Here is a 15,833-nt window from a genome sequence, read left to right as displayed (position 1 = left end):
TGTAGCCCAGGCTGGCCATGAATTTATACTCTTTCCGCCTCCGCCTCTCTAGTCACTGGGGGAAAAGGTCAATTCTTGTCTTTGGTAACAGGTTCTGGCAGTTGTTTTATTTAGAATGACAGGCTTATCTCATTTTTGAGCAGATGTCTGCCACATAACTAGGTCTGAATAACCAGGCTGTCAATCACGGTTCAACAAAAACAGTGCTCCAAGAGCAAAGAGCTAATTTAGCTAAGGGCTCAAATAGTCGTTTATGCGAGCCAGTGCCTTTCCTCTAGATGACTCTCACATTTATGCAGCATCAGTGCTTCCTGCTAACAAGGCTCCTCCCTCATATAGAGCTGACCAAATTTCTTTAGGTTGTAAAAGGTGTTTGTTTTGCTTGCTTTGGGTATTTGTGCCAATCCTCAACCCCTAGGGTGACCAGCCTGAGACCAACTAGAGACCAAGTGGACAGGGGAATGGGTTTGTTTCAGGAGGCTGGAAGTCTGAGTTTCAGCTCTTTGTAACCTTTGCTTCTGGACAAATCCTCTCTGCATCAAGAGATCTGTGAGTGGCACCTCCCTTGGGGAGGTCTGTGAGTGGCACCAGGGCCTGCACGATGGCAGGGGCAGTGGGTGCTCCCTTCTCTAATGTGATAAGAAGACACAACCAAGAAATCATTCCTACTTCCCAGCCTCCTTTATCACTAGAAAGCAGTTTAAAAAAAAACAAAAAAACAACTGCAGACAACAGAAGAGAGACATCACTTCAACTGTTTTTAGTCTTGTTCAGCAAATGCTTGAGCTCACCCTCAGGCAGCAGGCACAGTGATGGATGCAGGGCTCCTGACCTCCAGGGGCTCAGTCTTCTGGGGGAGACCATTATCTAAAGACACGGATGTTGCTGGGGAAGATCCGGATTCCTCAGCAGGTCCTGCAAGGATCTGCAGGATCTGGTCCTCGTGGCCTGCTCCAGGCTCTGTCCCTATTTCTGCTCCCACCGCAGTGACTCAGCCACACAGAGGGGCATGCAGCATGCGGGTCCCTGAACGAGCACTCCTCTGCCCGGAGCCGGACCCAAGCTGGCCAAGACCACCTGCAGCCACTCGGCTGGCAGAGAAGGGGAAGCCTGGAGCTGCGCTGAGTTCTTCATGAATTGAGAATGTTGTGTGACTACACTGAGAAATAGGAAGAAAAGGGCTAGAGGTGTAGCGAAAGTGGGAGGGGTAGGGGAAAGGGAATAAGGGAAAAGGAAAAAATATGAGAAAATGAAAAAATGCAAATAAAGTGTTTGTAAATGGGGAGGGGAGGAGGGGGTGAAGGAAGGGCAGGGACAAGGGGAAAAAATGAGAACCAAGACCTGTCATGTAAAGGTACAAGATCCCAATGATGAATGTAACTGTATTGTATACCTAAAATGTACCAATAAACTCAATTTAAAAAAAGAGAGAATGTTGCGTGACTTAAAGGTAACTATAGCTTTGGGCTTGATCTCAGACTGGCCAGAAAGTGTTGAGCATTGTCTCATTTTTCATCCAGGAATAGAAAGAACTAAAACCACTATATGTATATATAGAGTGGGGGGAGAAAAAATAAACCTGCATTATAGCTTCCTTGAACCACATTCACTCAGCCTCTTGGGTTTTGTTTTGTTTTGTTTTTTAATCTCCTTTGAACTGTGGTTCTTTCCTGCCCAGAGGAGGGCTGTGTGGAGAGCAGGTGCTCAGTTGAGACAGGTGGTACGCGGGAGGAAATGAGACTGTCAGGCAGGCAGGTTGGTGCTGGCAGCATATTCTGAGACAAGATCAAAGACTCAAAGTTGTCCCAGCAATCAGCTCCCAGATATAGCACGATATCTGAAAGGGGCCTGAGAATCCTTCAAGGGCAGTTGCCCTAATGCACAAACTTCCTAATACAAATGCACCCCAGGGTGCAAGGTGAATGCAAGGGAGAATCAGCCAAGGTGGAGATGTCAGACCCCAGATCCTTTCCTGCCAGCACTGTGCTGGTGGCACAGCGGGCATTGGAGAGAGGACAGGAACCTATGTAAAATACAGGGTCATAAACCAAGGACAAGAGAAGGCAGTAGTCACGGGGCTGACTGAATGTTCCTGTGCACTGTCTTAATCTCACTGTCCCAAGGGACATGCAGCATGTTGTAGTATGAAAGGTGAGGTTGACAGGTTAACAAAATTGCTAGGTTAACACCATTACTAGGTGGCACAGCTGGGATTTAAATCTGAATGTGGCTCCAGAGCCCACTCTTCTCAGGCCACCCTGCCTAACTCTGAGTCAAAAGCCCTCATCTCCTCTTTGCTGGCAGGAAACTGGAAATCTTCAACTCCATGCACTTAAGAGCTGTGGTTGAGAGCGATGTAAGACCTGCACATGCACAGGCTCCATGCAGGGTGGATGGGGAAAGGCTGAGGGCAGAGGGCAGAGGCCACCACCTGCACTTCCAAGGCGCACACTCCATAAGCAGGCTCACTGCCCTCTCTGGCTGGCAGAGGGCAGGCAAAACAGTTAACCAACCCAAGCCATTGTGGGTTCCCTCACTGACCAGCCTTGCACCAGAGCTGGGCACTCCCCGTCTGATACCTGGATGGGTCAGTACCTGGATCACATACCTACCAGTGACATGAAGCCATGGAGCCACTGCAGGGCTGGTCAAGAGCAAGGGACATCAACTCTCTCCAAAGCCCTGGTCACCTTCACTCTCTCTCTCTTCCTGGTGAAAGGCCTGAGGTAGGACCATCCACTCCCGTGAAAAGGATGCAACTCTGCCAACTGGCTGAGAGTCCCCATGGGGGGGTCGGGTCATCTCCTCTGAGGACCTCCCTGATTCCCCTCTGTGCTTCAGGGACAGCTCTGAAGCATGATCCCTCCGCGCAGCTCTGTCTGACTTACCTAAGTCCTCAGCACTCAGTAGGGGGACAATCCACGTTTGGGGACTATCCATTGAGAAAAGACAAGAACTTTCACAAATCAATACATTTACTTCACTTATTTGTTAATCGGTGGTACACATATGGATGACACTGTAAGTTACATGAATGCAAGGACACCCACACACGCTAACACATCCCACCGGCTGCACGCCCCCGGGGAACACTTGGGTCCCTGTGAGGACTTTCTGCATCTTCTGGCTGCTCTGCCAGCTCTCACCACTCTCCCTGAACCTATCCACTCCCCACCGCCCGCCACTGTCCATCCTGCCATGATGGTAGCAAAGCAGGGAAGGGCCTACAAAGACAGGTCACAGGTTCCCAGAAGCCTGGACATGCCAGGGTCTGTCACCACTGCTCGGGTATTCTTCCTAGTTTCACCTAATGTGCATATCACTGCCTCAAAGACCCTGGCAATTCCTTGAAGGCAAGGACCAGGGCTTCTACTTCTTGAGCATAGAGGGACAGGGTTCAGCAAAGCAGTGCCTTGGCGGACTGCTGGGCATGGCCCAGCTGCGAGGGATCTGGGGTTCCAAGCTGGGACAGGAGGAGCTCACAAACACATCACAGAGACCGACATTATGTGCACGACATTATAGAGGCACAGAGTACTGTGGGAGCAGGAGGGGCCGCGCTGGGCGGTGTCCTCAGGGGGATGCTGGCTGGCACGTCCCATACCCTGTATTAGGCACTTCAACTTCATTTTATCTCCTCCTCACCAAGGAGGACACTGAGCTCAAAGACAATGCTCTAGAAAAGTCATAAAATGGGATTCAAATCCAGAGCTGTCCGGATTTAAAGCCCACTCTTTTCCCTCTGTACAGGGGGCCACCTATAGGGACCTCTTCTTTGGGGCTCAGAGACTGGTAAAGAGACCTCCAGAATAAATGGATCAGTTTCAGAGCAATGTAAAACACCAAAAACACAAAAATGAAAAACACAGAGAAAAAACAAAAAAACACCACATTGTCCCCAACTTGCGCATCATTTCTGGCAGGCAAAGCAAACATAAAGCATGCTGGAAACATGACTGCAGCAACAAGAGCGTCTGAACAAATATCAGCTCCTTCCTAAATTTTCTTGATCTCTCTGCCAACAAGGCCAGCGAATATTCCAAAGCTGCTGTTGCCGCCGCCGCTGCCACCGCCGCTGCTGCTGCTACTTAGTTCCAGAAGAGAAGAAGCCCCAGATGTCTCTATAACGACTCTCCTTCAGGCTCTGGGGGCTCAGTTTTGTTTTTTATACTGAAAGACAGAGAGATGAGAAGCGGGTGAGGGAAGCCAGTGGGAAGGGCGCCTTCATCCGGAATCCAGTCTCCTGGGCCTCCGCCTCCTGTCGGATCTTCTCAGGGGCGGTGACACAGACAGGTGTCACTCAGATCTCTCTAGGTGCTTCCTGGACCCTCTTTCTTTCTTAGTGGAGGAGGACAGAGGAGGCTTGAGGTGGGAGGATAATAAAGAAACTGGCAATATTAGAATTAAACATTGTGATCATCTGTACTACTCTCTAGCTGGGGGTTCTTCTCTGGTTTCTGGCGGGGGGATCTCAGGCAGAGGAGGACCCTTAGAAGTCAGAGAAGAGCCAGGTGTGGTGGTTCACCCCTGTAATCCCAGCACTGGGAAGGCTGAGGCAGGAGGATCACTGTGAGTTCGAGACCAGCCTGGGCTACATAGTGAGTTCCAGGTCAGTCTCCACTACATAGTGAGACCCTGTCTCAAAAAACCAAAAATAAAAAAATAAAAAGATAAGTCAGAGAAGAATCCTCAGCCAACTGCTGAGGTAATAAAAAAAACCCACATCTGGAGATTCGGACTTTCTCTAGGTCACTCAATACCAACCTCATCCCTAGCTCACTCCCTTGCGCCACCCAAACAACCCCTTGAATGTTTCCAGACAGCTCAGCCGCCATGAGAACCCCCAAGAGACAGGGAGCTCTCTCCCTCAAGAAGTCCCCCTCTTGGAAGCATCACGATGCTGCCACCAGCGCTGGCACTTGCCTTCCACGTGCCCATCTCAGCTTACTGAGCACTGTCAGGCAGAAATCTGTTCTTAAGAGTGTCCGGTAGCCCCATCCTGCAAGTAGAAAGGACCACCCTGGGCTTTGTAAGACGGGAGTGGGGAGAGGGCGGAGAAGACCTGCCTCATACCATCCCTTCTCAAGTGTGGGGCAGGGGTGACCCCTAGTGGCTGTAGAGTACATCCATACACACACACACACACACACACACACACACACACACACACACGCACGCACGCACGCACACCCCAGGGTGGAGGCACTTACTTTGTTCAGGATCCAGTCGGCATCCTCAATGGCTCTTTTAATAATCTGCTGGATTCTCTCAGGGTTGTCTTCATCTGAATGAACCCGGAAACTCTGTAAAAGACAAAGGTGACTGGGCAAAATCCAAAGAGCTGGCAGCTTTGATGCACCAGTCGTAGGCCAGACACAGTGCTGGGCACTTTCTACTCAGCTCCTCTTCATCCTCCAAGGCTAGAATGATCCCATTTAAGGGTGAAGAAACAGAGACTTAAAAATCCTAACTTTCTGCTAAGTAACAGCATCTGAAGCCTAGTCAGTCTGACCACATAGCTGGCAATCCTACCAGCAGGGCAGATGAAAAGGAGGACGGGACCCAGGCAAGTTATCAGGGCCCGAGGGAAATTTCCATCTCGCCCTTTAATTTGCTCCTCATGGGAAGCTGCTTTCATTGTAGTGAGATCTCTGCATGGGCTTCACCACACGAGGGACAGGATTTCTCCCACCCCAGAGCTACAGAGCAGGGGAGGGAGGGGAGGCCATGGCTTTGGGAAATCCTCCAGGCCCAATGTAAGGCACAGACAGCTGCTGGCAGCCTGAGGTTTAGGCTCATCGGTGGGGAGCTCAGGGACCTTCAGAAAGAGCTGACACCTCTCTGCTCTGTCACTCTCGACCCCACAGGTCCCCTGCTCGTCTTCAGAAGCCACCTCAAACGCCTGCACTGAGGAAGCCCTCCTGACCTCCCCAAACGGCTAACATTCCCACAGCTTTCTGTTGCTCTTTTTCTTGTACTTTCTATATTTTTGTTGTTGTTTTGCTTTTGTTTGGTACCGGGGATCGAACTCAGGACCTTGCACTTGCGAAGCAGGTAGAGCTACATCCCCGGCCCTTACTTTCTGCATTTTATTTGTACGAGTTTAGTTATTAACTTTTATATTTGGAAATGAATGTTCACAGAAAATTTACAAACGTACAAAGACCTCCCTACCGGCATCACCAATTTGAATGTTTTGCCACATTCGCTTTATCGTTCTTTGGATGTGTACCTAGCAGCTTTTTAGAAGCATTTCAGAGTAGGTGGCAGTTATCCTGCCCTTAACCCCTACACACTTAAACATGTGTTTCTAAACAATGAGGGCATTCTCTTATAGAACCACAATAACCAAATTCAGAAAATTTAACATTGATACAATACCTATCTCATCTACAGCCCATGTTCCAGCTTCATGCACTGCCCCAAAAAAGTGACCTTTCGAGCAATTATATTTTTCTGGCCGCGATCCAAGTTGAGATGATGCATTACATGTAGTTGTCACATCTCTTTAGTCCCCTTAATCCAGAGCATCTTTGCCTTCCTTTGTGTCTCGTGAAGCTGACAGTTATGACGGGTACAGGCCAGGACCTTCTCTGGTGGACGGTCCCAGTTTTCAATCCTCATGTTTTATCACAATTAAATTCAGGCTGTGCACGGTTGGCAAAATGATGTGTGTCCTGTCATCTATTTTAATTATCACCAAGCTGCCCTGTTTGTGCCCCTGTGCTGAATGATACTCCCAGATAGAAGCCAGAGAGAGGAGCCGGTGCTCGCCTCGGCAGCACATGTACCAAAATTGGAACGACACACAGAGAGAGGAGCTGGGTGCCCCAGCATCGCCCTCTGGTGCCTCCTGCCAAACTGCCACCCCCTCCTACCCTTCACCCTAGTCCCTGAGCGCTCCCCACTCGGATCCCATTAAAGGAGGCCTCACCCCAGAGCCCGTGTGCCCTGCTCCCACCTGCCTGACAACATGTCTGTAGTGCTCCTGGATGCCCTTGGTCGGCAGCTGCCGGCAGCAGCGCAGCAAGTATCTGTAGAGCTGCAGCGGCCTCTGGACCAGCTCTGCCCCTGGCAATGGGGCCATCAGCGAGACTTCTGTCCTGGAAAACAGCATCACGTCTAAGGCATCGAGCCGAGTTCTACACTCAGTCCTGGCCTCCAGTTCCCAGCCCTCTTCGAACAGGATGGCTCTCGTGCAGCTCCTCCTCGTGGCCACCACCCCTGGAGTCCACACCCTGGGTTAGGGCTGCACATTCTGCCCTGGCAATGCGCTCAGCCCAGAGCAGATGCACAAAGACCAAGAGCGAGTGTGGAGGGAGGTGCACAACATCAGCACCACCCAGGAGCCTCTCAGAAACGCAGTCTCAGGTCCCAAGCAAACCTCCTAGACTGAAGTGTGTGTTAACCACATGTCCGGCAGGTGTGTATGCGTGTTAAACTTTGAGAAACATGATTCTTGGGGCTCTGCATGAACAGGCAGGTAACACATGGAGTCACCATGATGAGGTCCTAGCCTGTGTACATGATTCCATTTTATTGAGTTATTAACAATGAGCACTTACTTGGTATATCCACTTTCCATGTAGTTATTGCATACATAAGAAAACTAAAAACAGAGAGATTTAGAAACTTACCTAAGACCATATAGCTGATAAAGGTAAAGCTGAGATTTGAACCCTGGCAGTCTAGCTCCAATGCCCACTTGAAACAAAATCAGCTTTCCTGAGGTGTTAACATACAACCAACGAAGGGCCAGGGATTTAGCTCGTTGGCACTGTGACTACCTGGCAAGCACAAGGTCCTAAATTTGATCCCCGGTACCAAAAAAAAAAAATAAAACAAAAAATACAACCAATGACCCCAACGACCACTGGGTAAGTTCTGACATATGTACACACAGAGAAGCCAACACCGTCATCAGGGGTCACAGCCCAAGCTCTCTCCCACCTCTTTACAAAGCTTTCTGCCCTCCCTACTACCCAAGAACCCCCAATCTGCTTTCTGTCACTACAAGTTTGTCTGCATCTTCTAGATTTTTACACAAATGGAAGACTATACCAGGCTCTCTATTCTACCCTTGCAGCTCTTTTTTTTTTCCTTTTTTGAAATTTAAATTTAATACACAACACACAAGTATTATCACCAAGTAGAGTATCACATGACACTCCAAAGCATGTGTACACGTGTAATGTTTCAATAGGGTTAAATACACTATCCTTAAACATCTCATTTCTTTGTAGTGCAGACATCCAAAATCCTTTCTTTTAAAGCCCTTATTTGTAACTTCTGTAGTATACATGCCCTGTCCAAAGAACTCACTCTAGTTTGAACATTGTTTTTGAAGCAAATTATGAAGGATAGATGTTTTCAAATGATAGGTTCTAGGTTATGAGGACTTGTTGAACTTTCATTCAGTCCGCCCGCCAGCTCATAACAGTGCCCCCTCCATGCTCACTGCCCCACAGGCTACCATGGGAACCTCTAATGCCTGCCCTGTGTCCCTTCCTCTCACCTGTCATTCCACACTGACACTGAGTGGGCACGGGAACCAGTGTCACAGTACACAGCAGTCAGCCACAGATCCCAGAACTCTCCCAGGTCCCCCAAACCATAAAGGATGTCACCTCTCAGTACCTTTACACATGCAGCTCCCTGAGCATGGAGCTCCTGCCCTATCTCTGTGAGGAACCTTACTCCCCCTCCAGGTCCAGCTCAGTGTTTTTCCTCCAGCAATCTCTTCCTGACTGTCCCTCCCTGGGGACAGCGGGATCACTATCATCTGACTGAAGCACCCTGTTCATGAGCAACACACTTCCAGCCAGAGACTGGGCTGCTACCGTGCTGCTGGTTCTCCTGAGGGCAAGAGCCCAGGCTCCAGCACAGGGCCTGGCCAGCAAGAGGCTTCACACACCTGTTAAAGTGAACAGCACGAATCCACTATCTCCTCTGTGCAGGAGAAAAGAGGGGAAAGAGGCTCCCTACATTCTAGATGAAGGAGCTAAAAGACTGAGATTAAAAGACCAGCAGTTTTCGTTTTGTTTTGTTTTTTGTGTGTTTTTTTGTACTAAAAGACTAGCAGAGGTTTTTGTTTTATTTTATTTTGCTTTATGTTTTTTTGGTGCCAGGGATCAAAATCAGGTCCTTGTGCTTGCAAGGCAGGCAGTGGAAACACTAAGCTAAATCCCCAGCCCAAGACTAGCAGTTTTAAAGCAATATAAAAAAGAGAAAGACAACCCTACTCCACCCCCAGCCCCCGAGAGAGAACCAGATACCAAATCTATCAGATGTTCTGACACTGAGGAAGGAAACATTAAGGGGCTGGGTTCTGAGGCTCCTTTGTTCCCTTTCGAGCATATTATCTTTCTAACAATAAATGTCTGTCTTCACAGCCAAGTTAGCCAATTTCTCCTGGTTCTCTGGGCTTTGGCGCTTACAGCTCAAAGAACACACAAGCAGTCCCCCTGCCTCCCACTCTCCCTTGTGGAAAGAGCCCCTTGGGTGCAACTCAAATTGCACCTCTCCCCATGGCTCAGCTTGTCCGACCAATCACAGTCCTGCATCCATATGAGCCCAGGGATTGGTCCAGAGATATTTACATGCTGGAAGCTCGTCCAATCAGAGTGAATCTCAACACCTCTGCAGGCAGAAGAGGAAAGAACTACAGCTCTTTCTCACTAGACCTTAGGTTGAGAGGACTTAACTTTCTCAGGGAAGCCAACGTGCCCCTCTGGAACCAGGGTCACAGCAGAAGGCAAAGTTGAAACCGGAGAGAAACCAAAATCCCAAGACCTCACTTGAGCCAAAAACATACGCCTGAAGGAAGCCCTAGCTTTACACCTCTCAATGATCTGAGCCACACAACTCCCCTTAGCCAAAGTAGGTTGGGTTTTTGTCTTATCAGAGTCTTAAATGATAGATCCTGACCTCACAATTCTGCTTTCATGTGATGTAAGGAAGCATCTAAACATAAGACTCCTCAACTTCCTCCTGCCATGAAACCATCAACTCGCCAGTCTGACTTGGCATGCTTTAGCCCAAGAGAGGGGAGCCCCATAATGTTGGCCAAGACCCTCAAAGAGTTTACACCCCACAAAGTCTCCAACATGATGGGCTGTCTCCCCTGGCAGGCTTCCCCAAACTATATAAAGTGCTAATCAAATATTGTAAAATGCTAGTCAGATAACAGATGGTTACCATCTGCAGCCTTCAAAATTAACATTTGGAAAGAGCATAACTTTGCTTCATTTACTTTAAAACCCAAGCAATACTTGGTAACCAACCCAGTGAGTATGGGTGGTAGATTATTTTCAACTCAATTATAATACTTAGTCATTCCCAGTAATAACTAGTAGAAAATACAAGTGTGGGTCCACTTTAAAAGGGCTAAACTAAGAATGTTTTAATCTAATTTAAAGTGTGGGTTTGCTATTATTTAAGGGCCAGTGAACTTCACAGTATGATTGCTAAAGCTAGTCAAGCTCTGTGGCCCTGGAAATGCTTGCTTTCCTATTCCTGCTGTGTGGACTTGACTTAGCCACCCACTTGGGCTCCCTGTCTCCGTGATGACACCTCCATCTCCCAGGCAACCAAGCTAGAATCATCAGAGTCAACCCAAGTCCTTCTTCCCCCTCAATTCCCAAGCTACGGTTTTCTAAGTCCTCTCAAATTCTACCTCCAGGTCCCCTCAAATTTGCCCCCCACCTTGATTCAAATTCTTATCCTATCTCAATTCCAATGGTACCTAAGTTGGTTGCCCTGCTTTCCAATCCACTGACTTCCTATCTGTTCTCCACCCAACAGCCAGAGTGACTTTGAAACAAATTTCAGAGTATCCTGTCCCTTCCTAAAACACCTAATACCCACCGTACTTCTCAGTATTCATGGCAACTTTTCCCAAAATGTGGGACAAATACCTGAAATTACTCCAAGCAGTTTATGGACTAACATCCTTTTATTGTAACAACTTTATGTTTATTTCTACACTAGAAGAAAATATTCTAATACTTCATAGGTATTATAACATAAAAGTTTTTTTTAAAGGAGCATATTGATTCTTTAAAACGTACCAAACAAATAACACAGTTGAAATGTGTAAGTGACAGAAATCATGAAAGTGACACTGAAGTTTAGAAAGCTAAAATCCAGATCCTCCTCTATGGCCTCCAGGGCCCTTTGGACCTGGCCTTGCCAAGCCCTCACCTGCACCTCTCAGCACTCAAGCCAAGTCCAGGCAACCTGAGCCACAAGGGGCACATACCTGACAGCCCATGATGTTTCCCTACATGGTCTCAGCACTGTGTCAGACTGCCTGGCATGAAGCAGATGTGTTAGGGTTGTCCAAGAAATAGAACCAAAGAGACAAAGGGAGAGAGGGAAAGAGAGGGGGAGAGAGTCTGTCTATGCATGGGTGTATGATTTATTATAGGAATCTGCTCACATAATCATGGAGGCTGGCAAGTCCAAAATCTGCTGAGCCAATGTCTGGGTTCTAATACAAAGCCTGAAACCACCGTGTCCCAGTTCAAAGGAAGAGAATTCTCTCACTCTGACTCAGGCAAGGCTCGGACTTATCTTTCTAGTCAGGCCTTTAATGGACTGAACGAAGCCCACCCACCTTAAGGAGGGCAATCTGCTTGAGTCAGTCTACCAGATTAAATCCAAAAACACCCTGAATGTTTGACCAAATACCTGGGTACCATACAGCCCAGTCAACCTGACACATAAAATTAAGCCTCCCGGTAGAAACTCAGTATCTACCTATTGAAGGAATTCTCCCATATCTACCTACCTATGGTACCCCCGCTGCTTCCAGCAGATCAGCTCATTCGGCCACACTCAGCCCTGGAGCTGGCGCCTCCTCCTGGAGGCCCTCACTGGCCCAGCACCTCATTGCACCTTCTATGGGAAGCCCATGGAGACCTCAGAACAGCCCTCATCACCTGACATTACCCTAGCCCAGCTTCCTGTACAGGCCCTCACAGATTCCTAAAGGGGATCCACCAGGCCTCACCGCGCTCACATGGTGGTCACTGTGCTTTATCAACTTCCTGACAGAAAATCTTCCCACAACTGGACATTAAATGATACTGTGCATGATTGTTCATCATTAGTTTTCTTGGAAATAAAAATGAAGTTGTGGTACTGTGGAAAATGCCCTGACTCTTCTACACACAAATGGAAGTATTTAAAGGAAATGTATCATTAGGTCTGCAATTAATTTTCAAATAGTCCATCCAGCAAACTAAGAGGGTGGGAAGGAGTGGGGGGGGCAGTAAGAAAGACTAAGGAAAATGAAAAATGTTAGGACTATTTAGGTGTGCAAGGTGAACACTGTTCTGTTATTTTAACTTCCATATACTGTATTTGGAAATTTTTCATAATAAAAAGTTAGTATAGAAACATCCCCAGCAGGATGCCATCCAGCTTTCCTCCCGCAACATACTCCCTTAGCAGCAGGGAACTCACAAGGCACTCCAATTTCCTCTCGCTCAAGCTGTTGGGAAGTCCCTCTGCTTTTGAGCTAAAATCTACCGCTGTAAAATTCTATTCATCGGCCTAAGCTCTGCCCTTGGGACTAAAATCTTCCCTCTCCTGCCCCCAAGTCCAGGTTCTCATCCAAAGTTGACTTTTTCGGCCTCAGTTTTAACGTTAACTAACAAGAAGGTGAGATGACAGCATCTCCCAAAGCATCCCATCCTGCCTGCCTTCCTCTGGACACATTCCTGTTTGGGGTGTCACTGTCACACTGACAGTGGGGGGGGGAACAGCTCCATTGTGCTCTGAACAGTTCCCTAGGCAGTGGCACTGTCACCTCCTTGGGCCTGGTAATTCAAGGAATGCAGCTCGGACTGCATTTTCTGCAGGAGCCCTCACATGGCCTTGGCATCCATTTCAAAGGCACCTTTTATTCCCCATGAACTTTAAGTCCATTCCCCCATCTTGTACTTTATTAGTTCAGCCTTGAGTCAAAATCCATCACTGATGGTGCCCACTCCACTATTCAACTAAACTACATCAGAAACAATCAGACTCCAGTTCAAGAACACAGAAAGAGATGAACCCTGTCGGTCCTTATGCATCACTTGTCCCTGCAACACCATTCAGAGCAGCTGTGCATGCAGCCAGATTCAGCTCCAGGACCAGAGGTGCACACCTGACACACCTGGCTCTCCTACCTGGGTCTTCTGCAAAGCTCATGGAATGTCCTAGTACCTACCATGTGGGGAGGGATTATTAGTACGTGACAAGTCTGAAAGCCTTCTGTGCTATTTCATTTAATTCTCATGTTATTATAGGGTAGACATCACTAGCCTCATTTGACAGATGCAGAATCTGAGGCGCTGAGAAGTTAAGTAACTTACCCGAGGCCACACAGTTCAAAGCTGAGGAATTAAACTCCAAGCTCTTTCTTGCTTCATGATACTATTATAGACAGGTAAGTAGAAATATAGGCAGACAGGGCTAGGCCCTCGAGGGAGTCAGTGTGAGGATAAGAACACATCACAACGGTGGCCCGAGGCACATCTGTTGGAGGCCAGGCTTAAAGATAAAGACAGACTGACCAGACCTACATACCTGCCCAGGTGATTAAGACAACTGGTATCACCTGGTCCAATAAAGTCTAGCTAGACATCAGTTACCCTAGTGCGTGACCAGGACCCCCTAAAACGCCTTTGTTCTTTGCATGTACACTTGCTATGTGACCTGCTTCCCCATTGGATTAATACTACCTAAGTGGCCATACTTGTACTCTTACTGGTTGATCACAGTTTTGACCCATGCTGTATCCAGCTGGTGATTTTGCTCTATAAAACTTCGAGAAGTGGGCTCGTTGGCACCCCACTTTCGGGTCCCCTTCTGTTTCTCAGAAGCTATCTCTCTGACTTCTTCCTACTCTTAACCTCCACTGTTCCTCAGAATTCATTCTTTGCCTATCTGGCAAAAACAAGGTCCTGAATTCAGTTCCCTGTATCAAAATAATAATAATAATAATAATAATAATAATAATAATAATAATAATAATAATAATTCATTCTTTGATTTGGGGGGAACACAAACTCGGTGTATCTGACATCTAGCAGGCTGGGAGTTAAATTATTTCTCCTATATCAATACCTCCTTCTGTGCCTATATCTGAGCCATCCATAAAAGTGCTGAGCAGATCAGGGCTAAGGACCCCACCAAGAACTCTCTCAGGGCTCACGCAGGTCCAGGCTTACACATTTTTAAAAGCAGTCACTTGGACTATTATCTAACACTTCTCCACCTTCTCCACAAAACCTTGTTGCACGCCTTTCAGAAACACAAGGGTATCAATCCAGTGTCCCCTGCATATAGATGGGGGAAAGGAAGACTGATGTCAACTACACAGACACAGAAAACGGGCAAAGAAAGAAATGGTAAAACAAACAAACAAACAAACCTACAAAATACCAAGGAGTATATGGCAGAATGGTAGAAAATTAAAAATAAAGATGAAAGAAAAGAAAAAGACCCACAAAAGGAAATTTTTGGCAGCCAAAAGCTCTCACCGAAACTGATGCTGAGAGAGAGGCCTACAGTCCCATGTGACCCCACTGTCCTTTTCCCAACCTCTGTCCCAATACAAGGCACCTAAAAATAAGGAAAAAGTCATACATTAAAAAGAGAAAGGGAGAATAGAACTGCAGAAAAAAACCAAAGTTATGTCCTACTGAGCACTGATAAAAAGCTAAATTAAGCCTGCACAAGCCATTTTTTAAATATGCAATTACTCTTCTTGATGGAGAAAGTTGAAAAATAGCAATGGTTTTTGGCTCCCTGCTTCCACCAACCCCAGGGCCCATTCTGCACGTGTATATTCCCCAAGGTAGAAAAGGGGAGCAATCCTGCTCCTCCAGTCCTCTGACCTGGTCAAATCCTCAGGGCTCTGCAGCAGATCTCCTCCCTCTTTCATTCCCATGGCCCTACCTTCCCATCCCAGCTTTGTACCCACCCCTGCTTGAACTATCTGCACCCCTCCTAATCAGCCTCTCTGCAGTCCAGTGCCCTCGTCCCGCCCAAGAACACTTCCTAAAACTCTCCATCACGCCTCTTCTTCAAAATCTCGGCGGAGTTCTCTACCCAGGCCTCAAATCCAGAGGTCTGACGGGTGGCTTAAATGAGTCTTAAGGGCCGTCACCTGATAAACGGATAAAACGAAATATTATTCTTCAAAAGCAAAAACAAAAATGATGCACTGACCCTGGCTACGGCCTGGGTGAACCGTGAAAGAAGGCAGGCACAGGGCGCTTTATAATACATGATTCCATTTATAAGAGCTGTTCAGAAGAGGCATGGGTATACAGACAGAAAATGGAGTAGCGGCTGTCAAGGGCCTGGGGTTGGGGGGGGCAGTAGCTAAAGGCGGTGTGTCTTTGGGGGGTAATAAAAATGTTTAAAATTGATTATGGTGCCAGACGCACAACGCGCACATTCTAAAAGCCAGTGAATGGATCAACGTTAAATGGGTGAATTGTACACGACAGAATTCACATCTTTTTTTAAAAATCCTGTTTTTTTTTTAAAGCAACAATAAAAAAGAATGACTCCTAAGAGCTAAAGAATGACCCCTAAGAGACAAACGAGTCATTGACCTGCCTGTAACGCAGAAGCATTCAATCAAAATGTTCCTGCCGCAGGAAACAAGGAGCACCCGCAGACAGACGGGGCTGGGGGAGAAGGGGTGTCCCTTTTCAATCCGTAAACTGAGGCTGTGCCAGGCAATCTGCATTTGAGTGGGGACCCGGGGACCTGGCTCCACTCCCCGTCCCCAAAGCCCCGCGGCCCAGATCGCCCAGGCCGCCCCCGGT

At 47.6% G+C, this 15,833-nt stretch overlaps 1 protein-coding gene across 1 annotated transcript; it reads right to left on the bottom strand.

The window, feature by feature from the left end:
- Positions 1–2,798: 2,798 nt before the first annotated feature.
- On the bottom strand, positions 2,799–15,814 carry Lyrm9 (LYR motif containing 9). The gene is made up of 5 exons (XM_010642340.3): positions 15,226–15,814; positions 14,535–14,616; positions 6,962–7,103; positions 5,211–5,303; positions 2,799–4,170 (listed from the first exon to the last, which is right to left on the bottom strand). The coding sequence occupies exons 3-5, from the start codon at positions 7,085–7,087 to the stop codon at positions 4,153–4,155; spliced, it is 237 nt and encodes a 78-aa protein (XP_010640642.1). The 5' UTR covers positions 7,088–7,103; positions 14,535–14,616; positions 15,226–15,814; the 3' UTR covers positions 2,799–4,152.
- Between the last annotated feature and the right edge of the window lie 19 nt (positions 15,815–15,833).

Source organism: Fukomys damarensis, unplaced genomic scaffold (assembly GCF_012274545.1).
Source record: "Fukomys damarensis isolate Sample0158 unplaced genomic scaffold, DMR_v1.0_HiC HiC_scaffold_13, whole genome shotgun sequence".
In the NCBI taxonomy this organism is placed as follows: domain Eukaryota; kingdom Metazoa; phylum Chordata; class Mammalia; order Rodentia; family Bathyergidae; genus Fukomys; species Fukomys damarensis.
Note: the sequence above shows the minus strand (reverse complement) of the source record. Positions and strands in the feature narration are given on the sequence as shown.